Source organism: Ranitomeya variabilis, chromosome 5 (genome assembly GCF_051348905.1).
Source record: "Ranitomeya variabilis isolate aRanVar5 chromosome 5, aRanVar5.hap1, whole genome shotgun sequence".
In the NCBI taxonomy this organism is placed as follows: Eukaryota; Metazoa; Chordata; class Amphibia; order Anura; family Dendrobatidae; genus Ranitomeya; species Ranitomeya variabilis.
Genome location: NC_135236.1, coordinates 660,985,175 through 661,006,422, shown reverse-complemented (window position 1 = coordinate 661,006,422; position 21,248 = coordinate 660,985,175). Strand labels below are relative to the sequence as shown.

At 45.0% G+C, this 21,248-nt stretch overlaps 1 protein-coding gene across 1 annotated transcript in view; it reads left to right on the top strand.

Annotated features, from left to right (window-relative positions):
• The window catches only part of VWF (von Willebrand factor), a 204,303-nt gene that overhangs the window by 144,087 nt on the left and 38,968 nt on the right, over nucleotides 1-21,248 (top strand). The window contains exons 41-42 of the mRNA XM_077266531.1: nucleotides 15,400-15,504; nucleotides 20,849-21,054. Coding sequence (XP_077122646.1) covers nucleotides 15,400-15,504; nucleotides 20,849-21,054 — 311 coding nt within the window. The remainder of the gene's footprint in view (nucleotides 1-15,399; nucleotides 15,505-20,848; nucleotides 21,055-21,248) is intronic.

Sequence of the window (21,248 nt, the reverse complement as noted above, 5' to 3'; positions counted from 1 at the left end):
GGCGATGTCAACGTGTGTGGCTTTTTCGTTTATATGGGTTTTTTTTGTTAATGTACCTAGATATCACATCAACATAACATTCCCAACTCACATAGGATTACTGGGAAGAACTTCTTACCTACCAAATATATAAGTTTGAATGAAGAAGGCATACAACTTCAAAATCAAACTACTTGCGGTTTGTAGTCTGTAGTCTGTTACCATGGAAACATATACACTTGTATAGAAGCTGTAAATGCCAAATTATTATTATTAGGAATTCCTAAATAAAAATATTCTCAAAGTTGCTTCATTTTTGATGACAAAAAATAAAAAAGTTTAGAAGCAAGACATACTCTTAAAATCAAGGAATTAAAAGTAGAGTTGAGAGGACTGATTCGATGAGGATTGAGTATGAGTGGAAATATCCTTCGGTTTCACGCAAATTTAAATATTTTGAGATTCGATTCACTATTTGGAAAAAAAAGTTGCCTTGCACCATTTCCTACACTGCTGAAAATTCAAAGTGGGCTAATGTCTTTTGCGTGGCCACATAGGACTCCCCATGACAACTAGCAGATTAGCACACCTTCTACAGTAGTGGTGACTGGTCAGTACCGGGGCCATCACAAATCAGCAGTTCCCAGTAGAGATGAGCAAACTTGTTCGGAAAACATTTGCCAATTTCAAATTCTACACGAACGTAGCACAGTCGAATTCGAGTTCGGTTTTCTGAGCATTTTTACCCAAATTTCGGACACAGTTCTATAAATCATTGCGTTTCCTGTAATGCTTTTGTTTTCACTTTGTCTAGGATAGTGGTCCTTTATGATAAGCGGGGGAGACGGGCGGACTTGTTTGATGAGGGAAGGGGGTGTCTCCAGGCTATGTTTTTTTTCTCAACTTAATGTATGTACATTCCAGCAGCGAATCAGGGCACAGAAACCATCAACAACATCATGACACAAGGTTTTCTGTGATTGGCTGCCGAAGTCACATGTGTCTGGCCATAAAAAAGTGGACATCTTGTTTTGCTGTTGTCATTTTCTCAGTGTCACAGTGCAGAGAAGCCGCTCCTGCTAGTACTGCTGCTGCTGAAAGTGAACTTGTCAGTTAGATAGGATCCTGTCCGGTGGGAAATCGATCTTCCAGCATCTAACTAGATTGTGCTAAAAATGTGTTGCAGTCTCAAGAGGCCCTATTTGGTAATCAAATTCGTTTGGGAAAAAACTGTGTTACAGTGAGGAATCAAAAGGCCAGATTTCCTCTTACGAATCGCTAGGCTTAATATAGGAGTTCAGCCAGGAGGCTGTATTTACTAATCAAAATCATTTGGGATAAAGCTGTGCTGCTGTGAGGAATCAGGAGGCCCCATTTGCTCATCAATATCGTTAGGGCTTATAGTGTTGTGCAGTCTGCAGTTCACATTTCCTACTCAAAATTGTTTGGGCTAATATTGTGTTGCAGTCAAGACTCAGGAGCCCCCATTTGCTAATCAAAATTGTTAGTCCTAATGTTGGGGTTCAGCCAGGAGGCCCCGTTTGCTAATCCAAATTATTAGGGCTAATAGTGTTGTGCAGGCCAGAGTCTACATTTCCTACTCAAAATCATTTGGACTAATACTGTTTTGCAGTCAGGACTCAGGAGGCAACATTTTCTAATCAAAATCGTTAGGCATAAAATTGGGGTTCAGCCAGGAGGCACCATTTGCTAATCCAAATCATCAGGGCAAACACAGTAGTGTTGTGCAGGCCGGAGTCTACATTTCCTACTCAGAATTGTTTGGGCTAATACTGTGCTGTAGCCAGGACCCAGGAGGTCCCATTTGCTAATCAAAATCTTAGGGCTAATAGTGTTGTGCAGGTCAGAATCCACATTTCCTATTCAAAAGCATTTTGGCTAATACTGTGTTGCAGTCAAGAATCAGGAGGCCCCATTTGCTAATCAAAATTGTTAGGGCTAATATTGGTTTGCAGCCAGGAGGCTCCATTTGCTATTCCAAATCGTTATGAATAATAGTTTTGAGCAGTCTGTAGTTCACATTTCCTAATCACAATCTTTTGATCTAACACTGTGCTGCTGTTAGAACTCCGGAGGTCATATTTACTAATCAAAATGGCTTGGGATGCAGGCACCAGGCCCCATTTCCTAATCCAAATCATTTGGGCTAACACTGTGTTTCAGTCAGGACTCAGGAGATCACGTTTACTAATCAAAATAGTTTGGGCTAATATTAGATTGCAGGCAGGAGTCCACATTTCCTAATTAATATCGTTTGGGCTAACCCTCTGGTGCAGGCACCAGGCCTCATTTCATAATATAAATCCTTTGTGCTAATAATGTGTTGCAGGCACCAGGTCTCATTTCATAATCCAAATAGTTTGCGATAATAGTGCACTAGTCCACATTTCAGCATCTAAACCCTTTGTCCTAATTTTGTGGTGCAGGAACCAGTCCACATTTCAACATATTAATATTTTGTGCTATATCAGTGGTCTAGCCACACTACATCAGTCAATAAATCCTGATTATTAATTTAGTGACAGGTGACTGACAGGTCTGGGCCTCGGGTCGTGAACTAGCTGGTTAAAAGAGGGGAAGGGTACATCCAACATGAATGGGAAAAAGCAAGGTTGTGGTGGAAGGGGGGCTAGGCTTGATGTTTGAGGTGTACGTGGGGTAGGTGGTAACATTACTGAAAGCTCTAATGAACAAACACCATTTCATCTTATCCAAAGACAACTGACAACTTGTGTTACTGGACGGGCTACTCAACTCTTTGGCAGCTGCATAGCAGTATGCCTTGTAGATGATGGCCAGAAAGAGCATGTGCTCCAGTGGATGGCAAGTGCTTCTTCAAGTGGGCTCTCCTCCTCTTAATCCACCTTAACATCACACACAGAACAGTTCTCAGAGGTGGAATCAGAATTACCCTTGTTTCTCCTAGCATCAAAACTCTCCAACTGCACAAGTCACCGAGAGTACAAATCATATAATTGCGCAGCAGCATGGATGCTTCGTTCATAACATGTCAAACTTGTACTCTGTTCTGCTGGTGCACATGCTTGTCTAAAAAATGTTTGAAACAACTCACAAAAATTTCTTATGCCACTTACATTGCTGCTAATGTTCTTGCATTAATGACTCGATGTTCCCAGGGTTGGAAGTTTATAACTGTGATGCACGCTATGTGCCTGACTGCTGTCTTGGAGAAAACCACCCTTAAGATTGTGTAAAAGCGTGTTTTGATACTCCAGCATGCGTGCGTCCTTTTACAGGGGAAAAAGCATAGGGGAAAATTTATTCTTGTACCATGGATCTAACAGAGTGGCAACCTAGTAGTCAGCACTATTTATAATCCTAACAATACTGTCATCATGTTGCAGCAAGAAGGTGCTCATGTGTGGGGCGCTTTCATGAGATGCAAGTTCATGGTGTCTTGGTGGCTGGGTAACACTCACATTGCTTCCAATGTCCCTTCCCACCAACAATGGACAACAGAGAGGGATCATTATGCTCTTCACCTCCTGACTGTTGTGTGCCCATCACCTCTTCCTCGTTGTTCTGCTCCATTTGTTCCTCGGCTCCTACACCTTCACTAACATTTTGTCTGGTACCATAAGCCCCCCTTGATCGCTATAATACAGCCTCCCATGTCACCCACTTGTGTCTGAAAATTGAGATATTGTTATCCTTTCCTCATCCTCCTCTGCTTCCTCCTCTTCCTCTGGGACCACCAGCTCCTCCCGCAGACTAATCAAAGTGTGCTCCAGCATGTAGATCACCAGAATAATGATGCTGATGGTGGCATTTTCACCACTATCTCACTAACCATTTTGAAACTGTGCAGAAGGGTGCAGAGGTCCTTCATCTGTTCTCACTCTGCAAGCGTGATTTGCACCATGTCCATACTACATTGGCCCAGGCTATGCAAAAGGACATATTGCACCAGGGCTCGTTGCTGCTGCCACAGTCGCTACAACATGTGGAGAGTGGAATTCCACTTTGTTGGTACATCGCATATCAAACGGTTAACCGGTAGGCTGAAAGAGCTCTGTAGCGATGCAAGTCGATGACCTGTAGGGTGCTAACAGCGGAAGTGAGCACACAGTGACCATACTTTCTGCAGCAGTGCATCCAGGCCAGGATAGTGGTGGAGAAATTGCTGTACCACTAGGTGTTCGGACGTGAGCCATGCAAGGCACGTGTGTGAAGTTGTCCCAGTGTAGGGTAAGCAACAGGTTATTGCACATGCTCTTCCCTGCATCCAGGTTTTGTGGAGACAGTCATTGCTCAACCTGAGCCTGGAGAGCTGTCCACAACTCATCAGCTGTGTAACTGCGATCTCCAAGGCATATTCATTTAATCACTGCATTAAACATTGCTGTGTGCCCTGGCTGCACAGTACGGTGCTGGATGGATTCTCTCTGCACTGTTGGAAAGCATGTCTCATTAAGGGAAAGGTTGAGGGCACAGGTGAAGGCCCTAGAGGAGGTGGAGGCAGAAGCAGTAGAGGAAGTTTAAGATACAGAGGTTTTTCCCGCAAGCCTTGGGGATTCCAAAACATGGTGAGTGCTGACTGCTGCTGTGCCATTAACAAGTTTCTACTGTGGGTCAATTGATGCCACTTTTCATGGTGTCGGCCCCTAATGTGATCTGTTTGGAAAGTTTTTTGTCACCCCTTAAGGTGTTGTGTACACTTTTAGTTTGACTTCTAATTGACTCTAATGCTGTTTGGTACAGTCGTCAAACCGTTCGGCTAACATGCTCGCCGAACCGAATCTTGAAAGGTTCACTCATCTCTAGTTCCCAGTAGAGCACAGTTTGCACAGCAGGGGACTCTCTACTGTAGAGTGTAAGCTCTTATGGTCAGTGGGGTCCTCTCTCTCCTGTAGGGTGTAAGCTCTTATGGTCAGTGAGGTCCTCTCTCCTGTAGAGTGTAAGCTCTTATGGTCAGTGGGGTCCTCTCTCTCCTGTAGAGTGTAAGCTCTTATGGTCAGCGGGGTCCTCTCTCTCCTGTAGAGTGTAAGCTCTTATGGTCAGTGGGGTCCTCTCTCTCCTGTAGAGTGTAAGCTCTTATGGTCAGTAGGGTCCTCTCTCTCCTGTAGAGTATAAGCTCTTATGGTCGGTGGGGTCCTCTCTCTCCTGTAGAGTGTAAGCTCTTATGGTCAGTGAGGTCCTCTCTCTCTCCTGTAGAGTGTAAGCTCTTATGGTCAGCGGTTTCCTCTCTCTCCTGTAGAGTGTAAGCTCTTATGGTCAGTGGGGTCCTCTCTCTCTCCTGTAGAGTGTAAGCGCTTATGGTCAGTGGGGTCCTCTTTCTCTCCTGTAGAGTGTAAGCTCTTATGGTCAGTGAGGTCCTCTCTCTCTCCTGTAGAGTGTAAGCTCTTATGGTCAGTGGGGTCCTCTCTCTCTCCTGTAGAGTGTAAGCTCTTATGGTCAGTGGGGTCCTCTCTCCTGTAGAGTGTAAGCTCTTATGGTCAGTGGGGTCCTCTCTCTCCTGTAGAGTGTAAGCTCTTATGGTCAGTGGGGTCCTCTTTCTCTCCTGTAGAGTGTAAGCTCTTATGGTCAGTGAGGTCCTCTCTCTCTCCTGTAGAGTGTAAGCTCTTATGGTCAGTGGGGTCCTCTCTCTCTCCTGTAGAGTGTAAGCTCTTATGGTCAGTAGGGTCCTCTCTCTCCTGTAGAGTGTAAGCCCTTATGATCAGTGGGGTCCTCTCTCTCCTGTAGAGTGTAAGCTCTTATGGTCAGTAGGGTCCTCTCTCTCCTGTAGAGTGTAAGCTCTTATGGTCAGTAGGGTCCTCTCTCTCCTGTAGAGTGTAAGCTCTTATGGTCAGTGGGGTCCTCTCTCTCCTGTAGAGTGTAAGCTCTTATGGTCAGTGGGGTCCTCTCTCTCCTATAGAGTGTAAGCTCTTATGGTCAGTGGGGTCCTCTCTCTCCTGTAGAGTGTAAGCTCTTATGGTCAGTGGGGTCCTCTCTCTCCTGTAGAGTGTAAGCTCTTATGGTCAGTGGGGTCCTCTCTATCCTGTAGAGTGTAAGCTCTTATGGTCAGTGGGGTCCTCTCTCTCCTGTAGAGTGTAAGCTCTTATGGTCAGTGGGGTCCTCTCTCTCCTGTAGAGTGTAAGCTCTTATGGTCAGTGGGGTCCTCTCTCCTGTAGAGTGTAAGCTCTTATGGACAGTGGGGTCCTCTCTCTCCTGTAGAGTGTACGCTCTTATGGTCAGTAGGGTCCTCTCTCTCCTGTAGAGTGTAAGCTCTTATGGCCAGTAGGGTCCTCTCTCTCCTGTAGATTGTAAGCTCTTATGGTCAGTGGGGTCCTCTCTCTCCTGTAGAGTGTAAGCTCTTATGGTCAGTGGGGTCCTCTCTCTCCTGTAGAGTGTAAGCTCTTATGGTCAGCGGGATCCCCTCTCTCCTGTAGAGTGTAAGCTCTTATGGTCAGTGGGGTCCTCTCTCCTGTAGAGTGTAAGCTCTTATGGTCAGTGGGGTCCTCTCTCTCTCTCCTGTAGAGTGTAAGCTCTTATGGTCAGTAGGGTCCTCTCTCTCCTGTAGAGTGTAAGCTCTTATGATCAGTGGGGTCCTGTTGTGAACTATAGTTCTTGGCTCCCTCTTGTGGTCATTAGCGGTATGGCACTTTGAGTGTCTTTCCCCAGGTTGGCACTCACCTCCTTCGTTTGGTCTGGGTGTGCCTATATAAACTTCCTGGATACTCTGTATTGTGCCTGGATTCGTTGTTATCAGACCTTGTCTGTTTTCTCCTGTCTCCTGGTCTCCTGATTTTGCAAGATAAGCTAAGTCCTGCTTTCTTATTTTTGTGCATTTGAATTTCCCTTATTTTGTTCCAGCTTTGTTTAAAATGTGATTCCTGATTTTGCTGGAAGCTCAAGGGGGGCTGTTATCCTCCCCCCACACCGTTAGTCGGTGCGGGGGTTCTTGGATATTCAGCGTGGATATTTTGTAGGGTTTTTTGCTGACCGTATAAGTCATCTTTCTATTTTCTGCTATTAGTCAGTGGGCCTCTCTTTGCTAAATCTAGTTCATTCTTACGTTTGTCATTTCTTCTTACCTCACCGTTATTATTTGTTGGGGGCTTGTATTATAACTTTGGAGTCCTTTCTCTTGAGGCAAGAGAGGTCTTATTTTCTCTGAAAGGGTTAGTTAGTTCTCCGGCTGGCGCGAGAAGTCTAGAACCAACGTAGGTACGTTCCCCGGCTGCTGCTAGTTGTTTGTGTTAGGATCAGGTATACGGTCAATCAAGTTACCACTTCCCTATGAGCTGGCTTTTTGTGTTTGCAGACTTAGCTGGTACTCCTGAGATCCTCTGCCATTAGGATCATAACAGTAATCCAGGCCTAAAAAGTGCATTGCTGAAGCGGGACTATAAGAAAAGAAGTCTGAGGTTTTTTTTTGTTTGTTTGTTTTTCTTCCTCCCCTTTATCTCTGAGTGGCTTGAAGCTCTGCTGCAGACATGAATGTTCAGACTCTGATTACTAGTGTGGATCAGCTTGCTGCTCGTGTGCAGGGCATTTAGGATTTTGTTATTAGCAGTCCTATGTCAGAACCTAAGATACCTATTCCTGAGCTGTTCTCTGGAGATCGATTTAAATTTGGGAATTTTAGGAATAATTGTAAATTGTTTCTATCTTTGAGACCTCGTTCATCTGGAGACTCAGCTCAACAAGTTAAAATTGTTATCTCCTTCTTGCGTGGCGACCCTCAGGATTGGGCTTTCTCATTGGTGCCAGGAGATCCGGCATTGGCAAATATTGATGCGTTTTTTTCTGGCGCTCGGATTGCTTTATGAGGAGCCCATCTTGAAATACAGGCAGAAAAAGCATTGCTGGCTATCTCTCAGGGCCAGGATGAAGCTGAGGTGTACTGCCAAAAATTTCGGAAATGGTCCGTGCTTACTCAATGGAATGAGTGTGCTCTGGCCGCAAATTTCAGAAATGGCCTTTCTGAAGCCATTAAGAATGTGATGGTGGGTTTTCCCATTCCTACAAGTCTGAATGATTCTATGGCTCTGGCCTTCCAGGTTGATCGGCGTTTGCGGGAGCGCAAAACTGCTAATCCTCTGGCAGTGTTGTCTGAACGGACACCTGACTCAATGCAATGTGATAGAATCCTGACTAGAACCGAACGGCAAAATCATAGGCGTCAGAATGGGTTGTGTTTTTACTGTGGTGATTCTACACATGTTATCTCGGCATGCTCTAAACGGCCATCAAAGGTGGTTAGTCCTGTCGCCATTGGTAATTTGCAGCCTAAGTTCATTTTGTCTGTGACTTTGATTTGCTCATTATCTTCCTACCCTGTTATGGCGTTTGTGGATTCAGGTGCTGCTCTGAGTCTTATGGATTTATCGTTTGCCAAGCGCTGTGGCTTTGTCCTAGAGCCTTTAGAAAATCCTATTCCTCTTAGAGGAATTGATGCTACGCCATTGGCGGAGAATAAACCGCAGTATTGGACACAAGTGACCATGTGCATGTCTCCTGAACATCGGGAGGTGATTCGTTTTCTTGTTTTGCATAAAATGCAGGATTTGGTCGTTCTGGGTCTGCCATGGTTACAGACCCATAATCCAGTTTTGGATTGGAAGGCTATGTCCGTGTCAAGTTGGGGTTGTCAGGGAATTCATTGCGATTCCTCGTCGGTGTCTATTGCTTCTTCTACTCCTTCTGAAGTCCCTGAGTATTTGTTCGACTATCAGGATGTATTTAGTGAGTCCAGGTCCAGTGCCCTTCCTCCTCATAGGGACTGTGACTGCGCTATAGATTTGATTCCTGGTAGTAAATTTCCTAAGGGACGACTATTTAATCTGTCTGTACCTGAGCATGCCGCGATGCGTGCTTATATTAAGGAGTCTTTAGAGAAGGGACATATTCGTCCATCCTCTTCCCCTCTTGGTGCGGGATTCTTTTTTGTGGCCAAGAAAGACGGCTCTTTGAGACCGTGTATAGACTATCGGCTTTTGAATAAAATCACTGTCAAATTTCAGTATCCTTTGCCACTATTGTCGGACTTGTTTGCCCGGATTAAGGGTGCCAAGTGGTTCACCAAGATAGATCTTCGCGGTGCGTACAACCTTGTGCGCATTAAGCAGGGAGATGAATGGAAAACTGCGTTCAATACGCCCGAAGGTCATTTTGAGTACTTGGTGATGCCTTTTGGGCTTTCTAATGCCCCCTCAGTGTTTCAGTCCTTTATGCATGACATTTTCCGGAAGTATCTGGATAAATTTATGATTGTTTATCTGGATGATATTCTGGTTTTCTCTGATGATTGGGATTCTCATGTAAAACAGGTCAGGATGGTGTTTCAGGTTTTGCGTGATAATGCTTTGTTTGTGAAGGGCTCAAAGTGTCTCTTTGGAGTGCAGAAGATTTCCTTTTTGGGTTTTATTTTTGCCCCTTCTACTGTGGAGATGGACCCAGTCAAGGTCCGAGCTATTCATGATTGGACTCAACCCACGTCCGTTAAGAGTCTTCAGAAGTTCTTGGGTTTTGCTAATTTCTACCGTCGTTTTATTGCTAATTTTTCTAGCATTGTAAAACCTTTGACGGATATGACCAAGAAAGGTTCTGATGTTGCTAATTGGGCTCCTGCGGCCGTGGAGGCTTTCCGGGAGCTGAAGCGCCGGTTTACTTCGGCGCCTGTTTTGTGCCAGCCTGATGTCTCACTTCCCTTTCAGGTTGAAGTAGACGCTTCTGAGATCGGTGCAGGGGCTGTTTTGTCGCAAAAAGGCTCTGGTTGCTCTGTGATGAGACCATGTGCTTTTTTTTCTAGGAAGTTTTCGCCTGCTGAGCGGAACTATGATGTTGGTAATCGGGAGTTGTTGGCTATGAAGTGGGCATTTGAGGAGTGGCGTCATTGGCTCGAGGGAGCTAAGCATCGTGTGGTGGTCTTGACTGATCATAAAAATCTGATGTACCTCGAGTCCGCTAAACGCTTGAATCCTAGACAGGCTCGTTGGTCGTTGTTTTTCTCCCGTTTTGACTTTGTGGTCTCGTACCTGCCTGGTTCAAAGAATGTGAAGGCTGATGCTCTTTCTGGGAGTTTTGTGCCTGACTCTCCTGGAGTCGCAGAGCCAGCGGGTATTCTTAAAGAGGGAGTAATCTTGTCGGCCATTTCTCCTGATTTGCGACGTGTGTTGCAGAGATTTCAGGCTGGTAGACCTGACTCTTGCCCACCTGACAGACTGTTTGTTCCTGATAAATGGACCAGTAGAGTTATTTCCGAGGTTCATTCCTCAGTGTTGGCAGGGCATCCTGGGATTTTTGGTACCAGAGATTTGGTGGCTAGGTCCTTTTGGTGGCCGTCCCTGTCGCGGGATGTGCGATCTTTTGTGCAGTCCTGTGGGATTTGTGCTCGGGCTAAGCCTTGCTGTTCTCGTGCCAGCGGGTTACTTTTGCCCTTGCCCGTCCCGAAGAGGCCTTGGACGCACATTTCCATGGATTTCATTTCAGATCTTCCGGTGTCTCAAGGAATGTCTGTCATCTGGGTGGTCTGTGATCGTTTTTCCAAGATGGTCCATTTGGTGCCCTTGCCTAAGTTGCCTTCCTCTTCCGATTTGGTTCCTTTGTTCTTTCAGAATGTGGTTCGTTTGCACGGCATTCCTGAGAATATCGTGTCTGACAGAGGATCCCAGTTTGTGTCCAGATTCTGGTGATCCTTTTGTGCTAGGATGGGCATCGATTTGTCATTTTCATCTGCCTTTCATCCTCAGACTAATGGCCAAACGGAGCGAACTAATCAGACGCTGGAGGCTTATTTGAGATGTTTTGTTTCTGCGGATCAGGATGATTGGGTGACTTTCTTGCCACTGGCTGAGTTTGCCCTTAATCGGGCAAGTTCCGCTACTTTAGTTTCGCCATTTTTCTGCAACTCTGGTTTTCATCCGCGGTTTTCCTCGGGTCATGTTGAACCTTCTGACTGTCCTGGGGTGGATTCCCTGGTGGATAGGTTGCAGCGGATTTGGAATCTTGTGGTGGACAACTTGAAGTTGTCACAGGAGAAGGCTCAGCGCTTTGCCAACCGCCGCCGCGGTGTGGGTCCCCGACTTCGTGTTGGGGATTTGGTTCGGTTGTCTTCTCGGTATGTCCCTCTGAAGGTTTCCTCTCCTAAGTTTAAGCCTCGCTTTATTGGTCCTTATAAAATTTTGGAAGTCCTTAATCCGGTGTCGTTTCATTTGGATCTTCCGGTGTCGTTTGCCATTCACAATGTGTTCCATAGGTCTTTGTTACGGCGGTACGTGGTGCCTATGGTTCCTGCTGTTGAGCCTCCTGCTCCGGTGTTGGTTGAGGGCGAGTTGGAGTATGTGGTGGAGAAGATCTTGGACTCTCGTCTCTCTAGACGGAGGCTTCAGTATCTGGTCAAATGGAAGGGCTATGGTCAGGAGGACAATTCCTGGGTGGTCGCCTCTGATGTTCATGCGGCCGATTTGGTTCGTGCCTTTCACGCTGCTCATCCTGATCGCCCTGGTGGTCTTGGTGAGGGTTCGGTGACCCCTCCTTAAAGGGGGGGGTACTGTTGTGAACTATAGTTCTTGGCTCCCTCTTGTGGTCATTAGCGGTATGGCACTTTGAGTGTCTTTCCCCAGGTTGGCACTCACCTGCTTCGTTTGGTCTGGGTGTGCCTATATAAACTTCCTGGATACTCTGTATTGTGCCTGGATTCGTTGTTATCAGACCTTGTCTGTTTTCTCCTGTCTCCTGGTCTCCTGATTTTGCAAGATAAGCTAAGTCCTGCTTTCTTATTTTTGTGCATTTGAATTTCCCTTATTTTGTTCCAGCTTTGTTTAAAATGTGATTCCTGATTTTGCTGGAAGCTCAAGGGGGGCTGTTATCCTCCCCCCACACCGTTAGTCGGTGCGGGGGTTCTTGGATATTCAACGTGGATATTTTGTAGGGTTTTTTGCTGACCGTATAAGTCATCTTTCTATTTTCTGCTATTAGTCAGTGGGCCTCTCTTTGCTAAATCTAGTTCATTCTTACGTTTGTCATTTCTTCTTACCTCACCGTTATTATTTGTTGGGGGCTTGTATTATAACTTTGGGGTCCTTTCTCTTGAGGCAAGAGAGGTCTTATTTTCTCTGAAAGGGTTAGTTAGTTCTCCGGCTGGCGCGAGACGTCTAGAACCAACGTAGGTACGTTCCCCGGCTGCTGCTAGTTGTTTGTGTTAGGATCAGGTATACGGTCAGTCAAGTTACCACTTCCCTATGAGCTGGCTTTTTGTGTTTGCAGACTTAGATGGTACTCCTGAGATCCTCTGCCATTAGGATCATAACAGGGTCCTCTCTCTCCTGTAGAGTGTAAGCTCTTATGGTCAGTGGGGTCCTCTCTCTCTATTTCCTGTAGAGTGTAAGCTCTTATGGTCAGTGAGGTCCTCTCTCCTGTAGAGTGTAAGCTCTTACGGTCAGTAGGGTCCTCTCTCTCCTGTAGAGTGTAAGCTCTTATGGTCAGCGGGGTCCCCTCTCTCTCCTGTAGAGTGTAAGCTCTTATGGTCAGTGGGGTCCTCTCTCTCCTGTAGAGTGTAAGCTCTTATGGTCAGCAGGGTCCCTTCTTTCTACTGTAGAGTGTAAGCTGTTATTGTAAGCGGGGTCCGCTCTCTCTCTGAAAGTGTGAATTCGAATTTCAAAAGATCCATTCATTTCTAATTAAAAGAATTGTCCTCTTACTTGATGTTTTTTTTAAATGTCCTAATCTTTCACAAATCCGTGGAAATACTGAATTCATAATCACCAAATTGGGGTCCCAAGTCTACATGTCTAAAGTCCTTTTGATCCCCTGATCTAGTGATTGGTGATCCCTAGCAATCATACAATCATGCTTTTTTAGGGGATAACCCCTTTCCCTGCCAAGTTCCTACTGTGTTACTCATATTTTCTTGAATTCTTCTCGATGACACACTTAATCACTTCTACACCTTCAGGTGTCTTTTGTATGTAAAAACTTGGGCGAGACTAAACATAGTGGAAAGACCTCAGGGTAAGGTGAGGATTTCTGCCGTCTCTGAAGGTTACATCCTGTTCAGACAAGTTGGTTCACCGATGGTCTCTTCCTGCTGCCGAGATGTTACCATAGAGAGAAACACCAAGAAGGAACATAACAATTCTTCTCCTGTTGTGAAAACCACTTTTTTTTTTTAACATGTAAACACTTTTTAGTTAATGATTTGAAATTTCTTTAATCCCTCCTTTGACAAATTTTTGACTTCCTTTCCATGGAAACTTTATGTCATGTTGGGTCTTAATCTGCCCGTGTAGGTATAAAGCATGGTCGCCCCAGGCTTTAGATGAAATGTCAGAGCTTTATTGAGTAGAAATCTCCGGCTTACGCTGCTTTGATTTTCTGTATGTTCTACATTACATTTATTTTTTTTCCTTCCTCTGAAACCATTTCACATTAAAATTTCAGAGATTAAGCTGAATGGGATGTGTTGCTGTCAGCGCAGATTTTCGACAGCTGATAAAGGCCAAGAACCACATTTGCTGCCTAGTCCTTATCTTTGTTTACAACATATAAAATATTTGTTTTTGATTATTTTTTTTTATTTTTTTTACATTTTTTTCTATCAAGTAGAATTGAATTTTACAAAAATCTGCATTCGCCAAAATGTGGATTTTTTTATAATTTATTTACATGGGGATTCAGCAAAATTGCACCCACTGGCAACCATTTTTCTGTACAATAAAGGGCCATCAAAAGGCCAAAGGAAACCTGTAACCAGGTTTGGCCGATATGAGGTAAAGGCCACCACCATTCAGGCCTTATATACAGCATTCTAAAATGCTGCATATCTGTCCCCAACCCGACCTGCAGGGCCTTCCGGTCCGAGGGGTGTCGCTGGCCTTGGTCCTGTACCTCCCTTCTTCTAGCGATGTTGTCCTCCTTCTTGCGGGTGACGCGTCCCTATCTCATCCACACAGTCTCCCCGGCATTGTGCTCCTCCACAGGCGCACTTCTATGCCCTGACTAGGGCAGAGTAAAGTACTGCAGTGCGCATGCGTTGGGGCCCTTTGACCTTTCCCGACACCTGCGCACTGCAGTACATTACTTTGCCCTCAACAGGGCAGAGAAGTACGCCTGTGAAGGAGCACGATGCCGGGAAGACTGTTATTATGATGTTGGGACAGGATATGGGAGGTGCCTGACCATGGCCAACCATACCCCTCGGACTGGAACGCCCAGCAGTTGAGTATTTTATGAGCTTTTTTTCTCCTCTTTCAGGTCAGGTTGGGGGCAGATATATAGCCTTATAGAATGCTGTATATTAGACCTGAAAGGTGGTGACCTTACCTCCTATCGGTCAAACCTGGTGACAGCTTTAAAATAAGAAAAAAATACTTATAAATATCTCACTACTCAGCTAATTAGTCCATGCACTCCTCAGCGTCTGGTCCTCATCTCATCTTCTGATCTCCTCCGCTTGCTCTAAGATCCCCAGGCATCTCACACTGAGTCAGGACCACTGGCCATGAAGAGACCAAGGATGGTTATGTCCATGTGCATCTAAGGTCATTGCACATGTCATGAACCTTTGTGCACTTTCGCAGAACCATCTCTGGTGTCATGAAAGCCTGGAATCCCATCTCAGCATGTGAGGCACAAGCGGTGAGGATCAGATGGTTAGACGAGGACCAGATGGGTGCCGGTGAGGACCTGAGAGGCCAGAGAGGTGAGTGAGTATGGTCTATAGTATGACCATCTTGAGCTTGATTGACGTGTGAGTATGAAATAATTTTTGGATCTAGGATCAGATGTCTTAATTAATGTTTAGGCGGTCAGAGATCTGAGTTAATTGTTTGGGCTCCTGGTCTGATATAACTCTTTCTAGTCTGAATTAATTTTTGAGGTCTGGATTCATTTTCATGGAGTCTGAGGTCTTTAATCTGAATTAACTTTTGGGTCCTGAAATCTTTGTTCTGAACTCATTTTCTTGGGTCTAAACTATCAAATGTTTGGGAGGTCTGAGGACTGGGGTTTGAATTGATTTTTAGGTCTCAATTTAGTTTTACAGTCAGGCCTAAATTAATTTTGGGTTCTGGAGTCTAAATACTATTTGTGAAGTCTGAATTTTTTTGTGATTTTCAAAGAATTCTACAATTTAATAAAGGTGTATGAATGCTGTTAAAGGGGTCCTGGCTACGTGTTGCGCTTATATTAGGGAATTATTGTTTTCGTTTTTGGCTCATATTAATGACATATCACCAAGCCACAATGACCGGCAAATAAAATGGCACAAAGAACAACATGACCACCACAGTATGGTGATGGGTGGTAGGGTTCCATAGTGGGGTTTCTTGAAGTGGCCCGATGACCTGAAAAAAATTAGCACCACTGGTCTATATTTTTTTAAAAAGTTTTATTTATTTTTTGTCAGTTTATTAAAAATATATACTTAACCTTATTTTTTTACATGTTGTATTCCAGTTTGTGATAAAGCCTCCTGTGAAATCCCTCCAGTGCCACATTGTGAGAATGGAATGGAGCTAGTCCTGACCAACCCGGGAGAATGCAAACCCATCTATGAGTGTGGTAGGTTTAACACTGGTTTTGTTTTTTATTGTCTTTATGGTTTGTGGTTTCAAAAACCCCGTCCATATACACTCACTGGCCACTTTATTAGGTATACCTGTCCAACTTCTTGTTAACACTTAATTTCTAATCAGCCAATCACATGGCGGCAACTCAGTGCATTTAGGCATGTAGACATGGTCAAGACAATCTCCTGCAGTTCAAACCGAGCATCAGTATGGGGAAGAAAGGTGATTTGAGTGCCTTTGAACGTGGCATGGTTGTTGGTGCCAGAAGGGCTGGTCTGAGTATTTCAGAAACTGCTGATCTACTGGGATTTTCACGCACAACCATCTCTAGGGTTTACAGAGAATGGTCCGAAAAAGAAAAAAAATCCAGTGAGCGGCAGTTCTGTGGGCGGAAATGCCTTGTTGATGCCAGAGGTCAGAGGAGAATGGGCAGACTGGTTCGAGCTGATAGAAAGGCAACAGTGACTCAAATCGCCACCCGTTACAACCAAGGTAGGCCTAAGAGCATCTCTGAACGCACAGTGCGTCGAACTTTGAGGCAGATGGGCTACAGCAGCAGAAGACCACACCGGGTACCACTCCTTTCAGCTAAGAACAGGAAACTGAGGCTACAATTTGTACAAGCTCATCGAAATTGGACAGTAGAAGATTGGAAAAACGTTGCTTGGTCTGATGAGTCTCGATTTCTGCTGCGACATTCGGATGGTAGGGTCAGAATTTGGCGTAAACAACATGAAAGCATGGATCCATCCTGCCTTGTATGGAGCATCTTTGGGATGTGCAGCCGACAAATCTGCGGCAACTGTGTGATGCCATCATGTCAATATGGACCAAAATCTCTGAGAAATGCTTCCAGCACCTTGTTGAATCTATGCCACGAAGAATTGAGGCAGTTCTGAAGGCAAAAGGGGGTCCAACCCGTTACTAGCATGGTGTACCTAATAAAGTGGCCGGTGAGTGTAGATTCTTGCATTAAAGGCAATAAAGTGGCTCTCAACTTTGGTCAATACCTACTTGCTAAGTCATAGGTGTACTACAAGGTGACCTTCTGCTGAGGCTCTCACCGATCAGTCGAGAAGCCAATCAGTAAGCGTTCAATTTCCCTGCAGTGCCTCCAGAGGGGAAATTGGGTATTACACGGAGTCTATTCAAATCATTGAGTTGCCTGTTTAGTACAGACCAGGATGAAGGACACTTATTGTATTCATTTGAATGAAAAGTGATAAAAGGTGGACCTCCTGAACCTCTGCTGATGGTGTCGAAACAAGTATATAAGTGGTGTGGCAGGGGGCCCTCCTTCCCCCCATGTACGTCCCTCTAAATGGAATAATATAGCCACTACTGTTCCCATTACAGAATTCCTCCCTAAATTCTTGGTGTATGGGGGCGCATTATCCCATCTATGTTTGTAGGGTCGGCCTGTTGTGTAATGTGAAGATCTGATCGGCCATAAATAAAAAAAAAAATGACATGAAATCCACATTCGGCTGCTGATTCTTTCAACACTTAACCTTTGGTTTCAATCTGACTCTTTTTTTTTATATTCTGCTACGAAACTCTTGATCCCTCCGTATTATTACCCAAACTCCGATTCCATACCACCAGCTTGGCCAAGGATTTTCTCTACACATTCCAAAGCAGTGAGCTTCCTTCGAGAGGCGATAACGCCGAGAAAAAGGCTTTTCACACGGGAAACTCCAGAGAGAACCATAAGCGGGGCGCAAGCATATGTTCCTGACTGTACAGCAGACTGGCTGTCAAATGTGACAGCTGCATCAGTCACACGTATATATTTACATGGATCCGACGCTTTGACTGCCTAAAAATAGATGCAGCGGGGCCGAACTTGTCTGATATGGTGGAATTCAGTTTGGGCCATACAGCAGAGCTGAGATTGCTGAGAATAGCAGAGCTGAGTTTTCTGAGAATAGCAGAGCTGAGTTTGCTGAGAATAGCAGAGCTGAGTTTTCTGAGAATAGCAGAGCTGAGTTTGCTGAGAATAGCAGAGCTGAGTTTGCTGAGAATAGCAGAGCTGAGTTTACTGAGAATAGCAGAGCGAGTTTGCTGAGAATAGCAGGTCTGAGTTTTCTGAGAATAGCAGAGCTGAGTTTTCTGAGAATAGCAGAGCGAGTTTGCTGAGAATAGCAGAGCTGAGTTTGTCCAACGTTGCAGGTGTAAGCATCAAATGCAGCAATGCAGAGATTGCCTGATGTAGCAGAGCTGAGTTTGTCATTTTGTATAAATCATAGTGAGATAAGATGATAATGTGGATTTACGTAAAACATACATATATATATCAGCAGATCTGAGCTTATCTCACATAGCAGGGCTGAGTTTGTCATGTGCCACAAATCATAGTTTTGCATGGGACTACAGCACATTCTGAGAACCTATTATGTATATCGAAATAACATATAACTCCTCTCCTGGAAGGTAAAAAAATGCCAAAGAGGAGCTTAATAAAGATAAACTGGGTAACAATCAGTATGGCTCTTATAATAGTTCCTATGAGATCAATACTCAATTTTCCTAGGTCCCTAAAAATTAGATTGATTCCTAATATAGATTCCTGTCTCGTCTTAACCCATCCATATCTTTGTCCATGTAGGAATATTTAATCTTAATCATGATGCAAAGAAAAAAAAGCATTATTTATGGAAATTCCGGAGAATTATATAGATTCATTTTTTAGCAGTTTTCCACAAGGACAGCAGATGGCGCTGTTTAGTTTCCCGAGCTGATGTGCGGTGAGCACCCCCTTCCTTTATGGCGAACGTTGTTTTCTCCCATCATGTCCTGGAAATTCCATTTCACTTATACAATACCAGTGATATGGAATATATTATATCAGTTTAGATGCAGCAGAACTGGGTTTCCAAATTCAATAATAATGTGAAGCTCTGAAAACCAATTCCCCCCTAACTTTTTCAATCATATTCTAAAGATATAAAACTAATATACTGCTCAAAAACATAAAGGGAACACTTAAACAACAGAATATAGAAATCACACTGTCCACTTAGGAAGCAACACTGTTCGACAATCACTTTCACATGCTGTTGTGCAAATGGAATAGACAACAGATGGAAATTATTGGCAATTATCAAGACACCCTCAATAAAGGAGTGGTTCTGCAGGTGGGACCACAGACCACATCTCAGTACCAATGCTTTCTGGCTGATGTTTTCATCACTTTTGAATGTTGGTTGTGCTTTCACACTCGTGGTAGCATGAGACGGACTCTGCAACCCACACAAGTGGCTCAGGTAATGCAGCTCATCCAGGATGGCACATCAATGCGAGCTGTGGCAAGAAGGTTTGCTGTGTCTGTCAGCGTAGTGTCCAGAGGTGGAAGCGCTATCAGGAGACAGGCCAGTACACCAGGAGACGTGGAGGGGGCCGTAGGAGGGAAACAACCCAGCAGCAGGACCGCTACCTCCGCCTTTGTGCAAGGAGGAACAGGAGCAGCACTGCCAGAGCCCTGCAAAATGACCTCCAGCAGGCCACAAATGTGCATGTGTCTGCACAAACGGTTAGAAACCGACTCCATGAGGATGGTCCGAGGGCCCGACGTCCACAGATAGGGGTTGTGCTCACAGCCCAACACCGTGCAGGACGCTTGGCATTTGTCACAGAACACCAGGATTGGCAAATTCGCCACTGGCACCCTGTGCTCTTCACAGATGAAAGTAGGTTCACACTGAGCACATATGACAGACGTGACAATCTGGAGACGCCGTGGAGAGTGATCTGCTGCCTGCAACATCCTTCAGCATGACCAGTTTGGCAGTAGGTCAGTAATGGTGTGGGGTGGCATTTCTTTGGAGGGCTGCACAGCCCTCCATGTGCTCTCCAGAGGTAGCCTGACTGCCATTAGGTACTGAGATGAGATCCTCAGACCCCTTGTGAGACCATATGCTGGTGCGGTTGACCCTGGGTTCCTCCTAATGCAGGACAATGCCAGACCTTATGTGGCTGGAGTGTGTCAGCAGTTCCTGCAAGATGAAGGCATTGAAGCTATCGACTGGCCCAGACTTGAATCCGATTGAGCACATCTGGGACATCATGTCTCGCACCATCCACCAATGTCATGTTGCACCATAGACTGTCCAGGAGTTGGCGGATGCTTTGGTCCAGGTCTGGGAGGAGATCCCTCAGGAGACCATCCGCCGCCTCATCAGGAGCATGCCCAGCCATTATAGGGAGGTCATACAGGCACGTGGTGGCCACACACAATACTGAGCATCATTTCCTTATCATGAGGAATTTCCACTGAAGTTGGATCAGCCTGTAACTTCATTTTCCACTTTGATTTTGAGTATCATTTCAAATCCAGACCTCCATGGGATATTCATTCTGATTTACATTGATAATTGTTATGTTTCATTGTTATTAACACATTCCACTATGCAATGAATAAAGATTTACAACTGGAATATTTAATTCAGTGATATCTAGGATGTGGTATATTAGTGTTCCCTTTATTTTTTTGAGTAGTGAATATTCACAGAGACAATATTTCATATGTTTGATATAGTAACTAAGGCTTAAAGGTTTATTCACAAAATATCAAGTTATTTCCTATCTATAGGATAGGCGGATATCTTGCTGATTGCTGAGGGTCCGACCGTTGGGACCTCCGGAGATCTGAGAAAACCAAGTACAGCACTCTGCCATTTCCAATAGTTCCTTAGACAATGAATGGAGCGGAGGTCCGGCACGTGCAACTCCGCTCCGATCAAGATTGTAGAGCCGCATTCTCGTGATTCTTGAGGACAGTAGCAGCAGTCGGACCCCCAAAGATCAGGAAAGTAGAACGTTCTATTTTGGAAAGTGTCTGTACATTTTAGGTACACCCCAGCAGTTGTCCATCATTGCTCCTTTAACATGCATGCACAACTCAGCTGAGCATGCATGTGGAGAGGGTAGTCAACTACTGACAAACACCTATGGCAGCATATTACTTTCCCTGAGAATGAAAGAATTGGGCATGTTGAAATACAATATGCCTGATCTCTCGTTCCCTCAACATCTGCCACTAGAGAAGAGTCACAATACACCCTAAATATTAGGGAATCGTCCAATCTGCCAAAATCTATGGGCTCCTATTAAATATGGTTCTCCAGGGAGGACAACCCCCTTGCCAAGGTATTACTCCTCCCACTTTCGATCACCTGATCACTGGAGAGAGGGGCTTCTGAGACCCTTGGGGATTAGCTGCTACTCCCAAAATGGCGGTACCACAGCCACGTGGGCCTTACAGGAGGAACCGTGCTACATGCTGTATGTGACGAGTCTCTTGCTGAAGTTCTGTGTCCTTTGTTTCATATTATCAGCCTGCAGAAGGGAAACCTGTCCGCTGCTACGTCGTCCCAGTTGCCCACCTTACAAAAGGCTTTCTAGGAAGACCACCGAGTGCTGTGATACCTACGAATGTACATGCAGCTGTTCCAATTCCACCGACACCTGTCCATCCGGATATTCATCCTCTATTCACATCAACGAGTGCGGCTGCACCAGTGTCACCTGTAATGCAGATAAGGTGAGCGGACGGGCAGATCTTCTCTAGTTAAGCATGCTTAAAGGGAATCCGTCAGCAGTTTTTCGCTATGTAATCTGAGAGCACCATAATGTAGGAGCTGAGACCCTGATTCCAGAGATGTATCACTTACTAAACTGTGTTATTTCAATAAAATCAGCATTTTATCAGCAGGAGATTATCACTACAGGACTGGG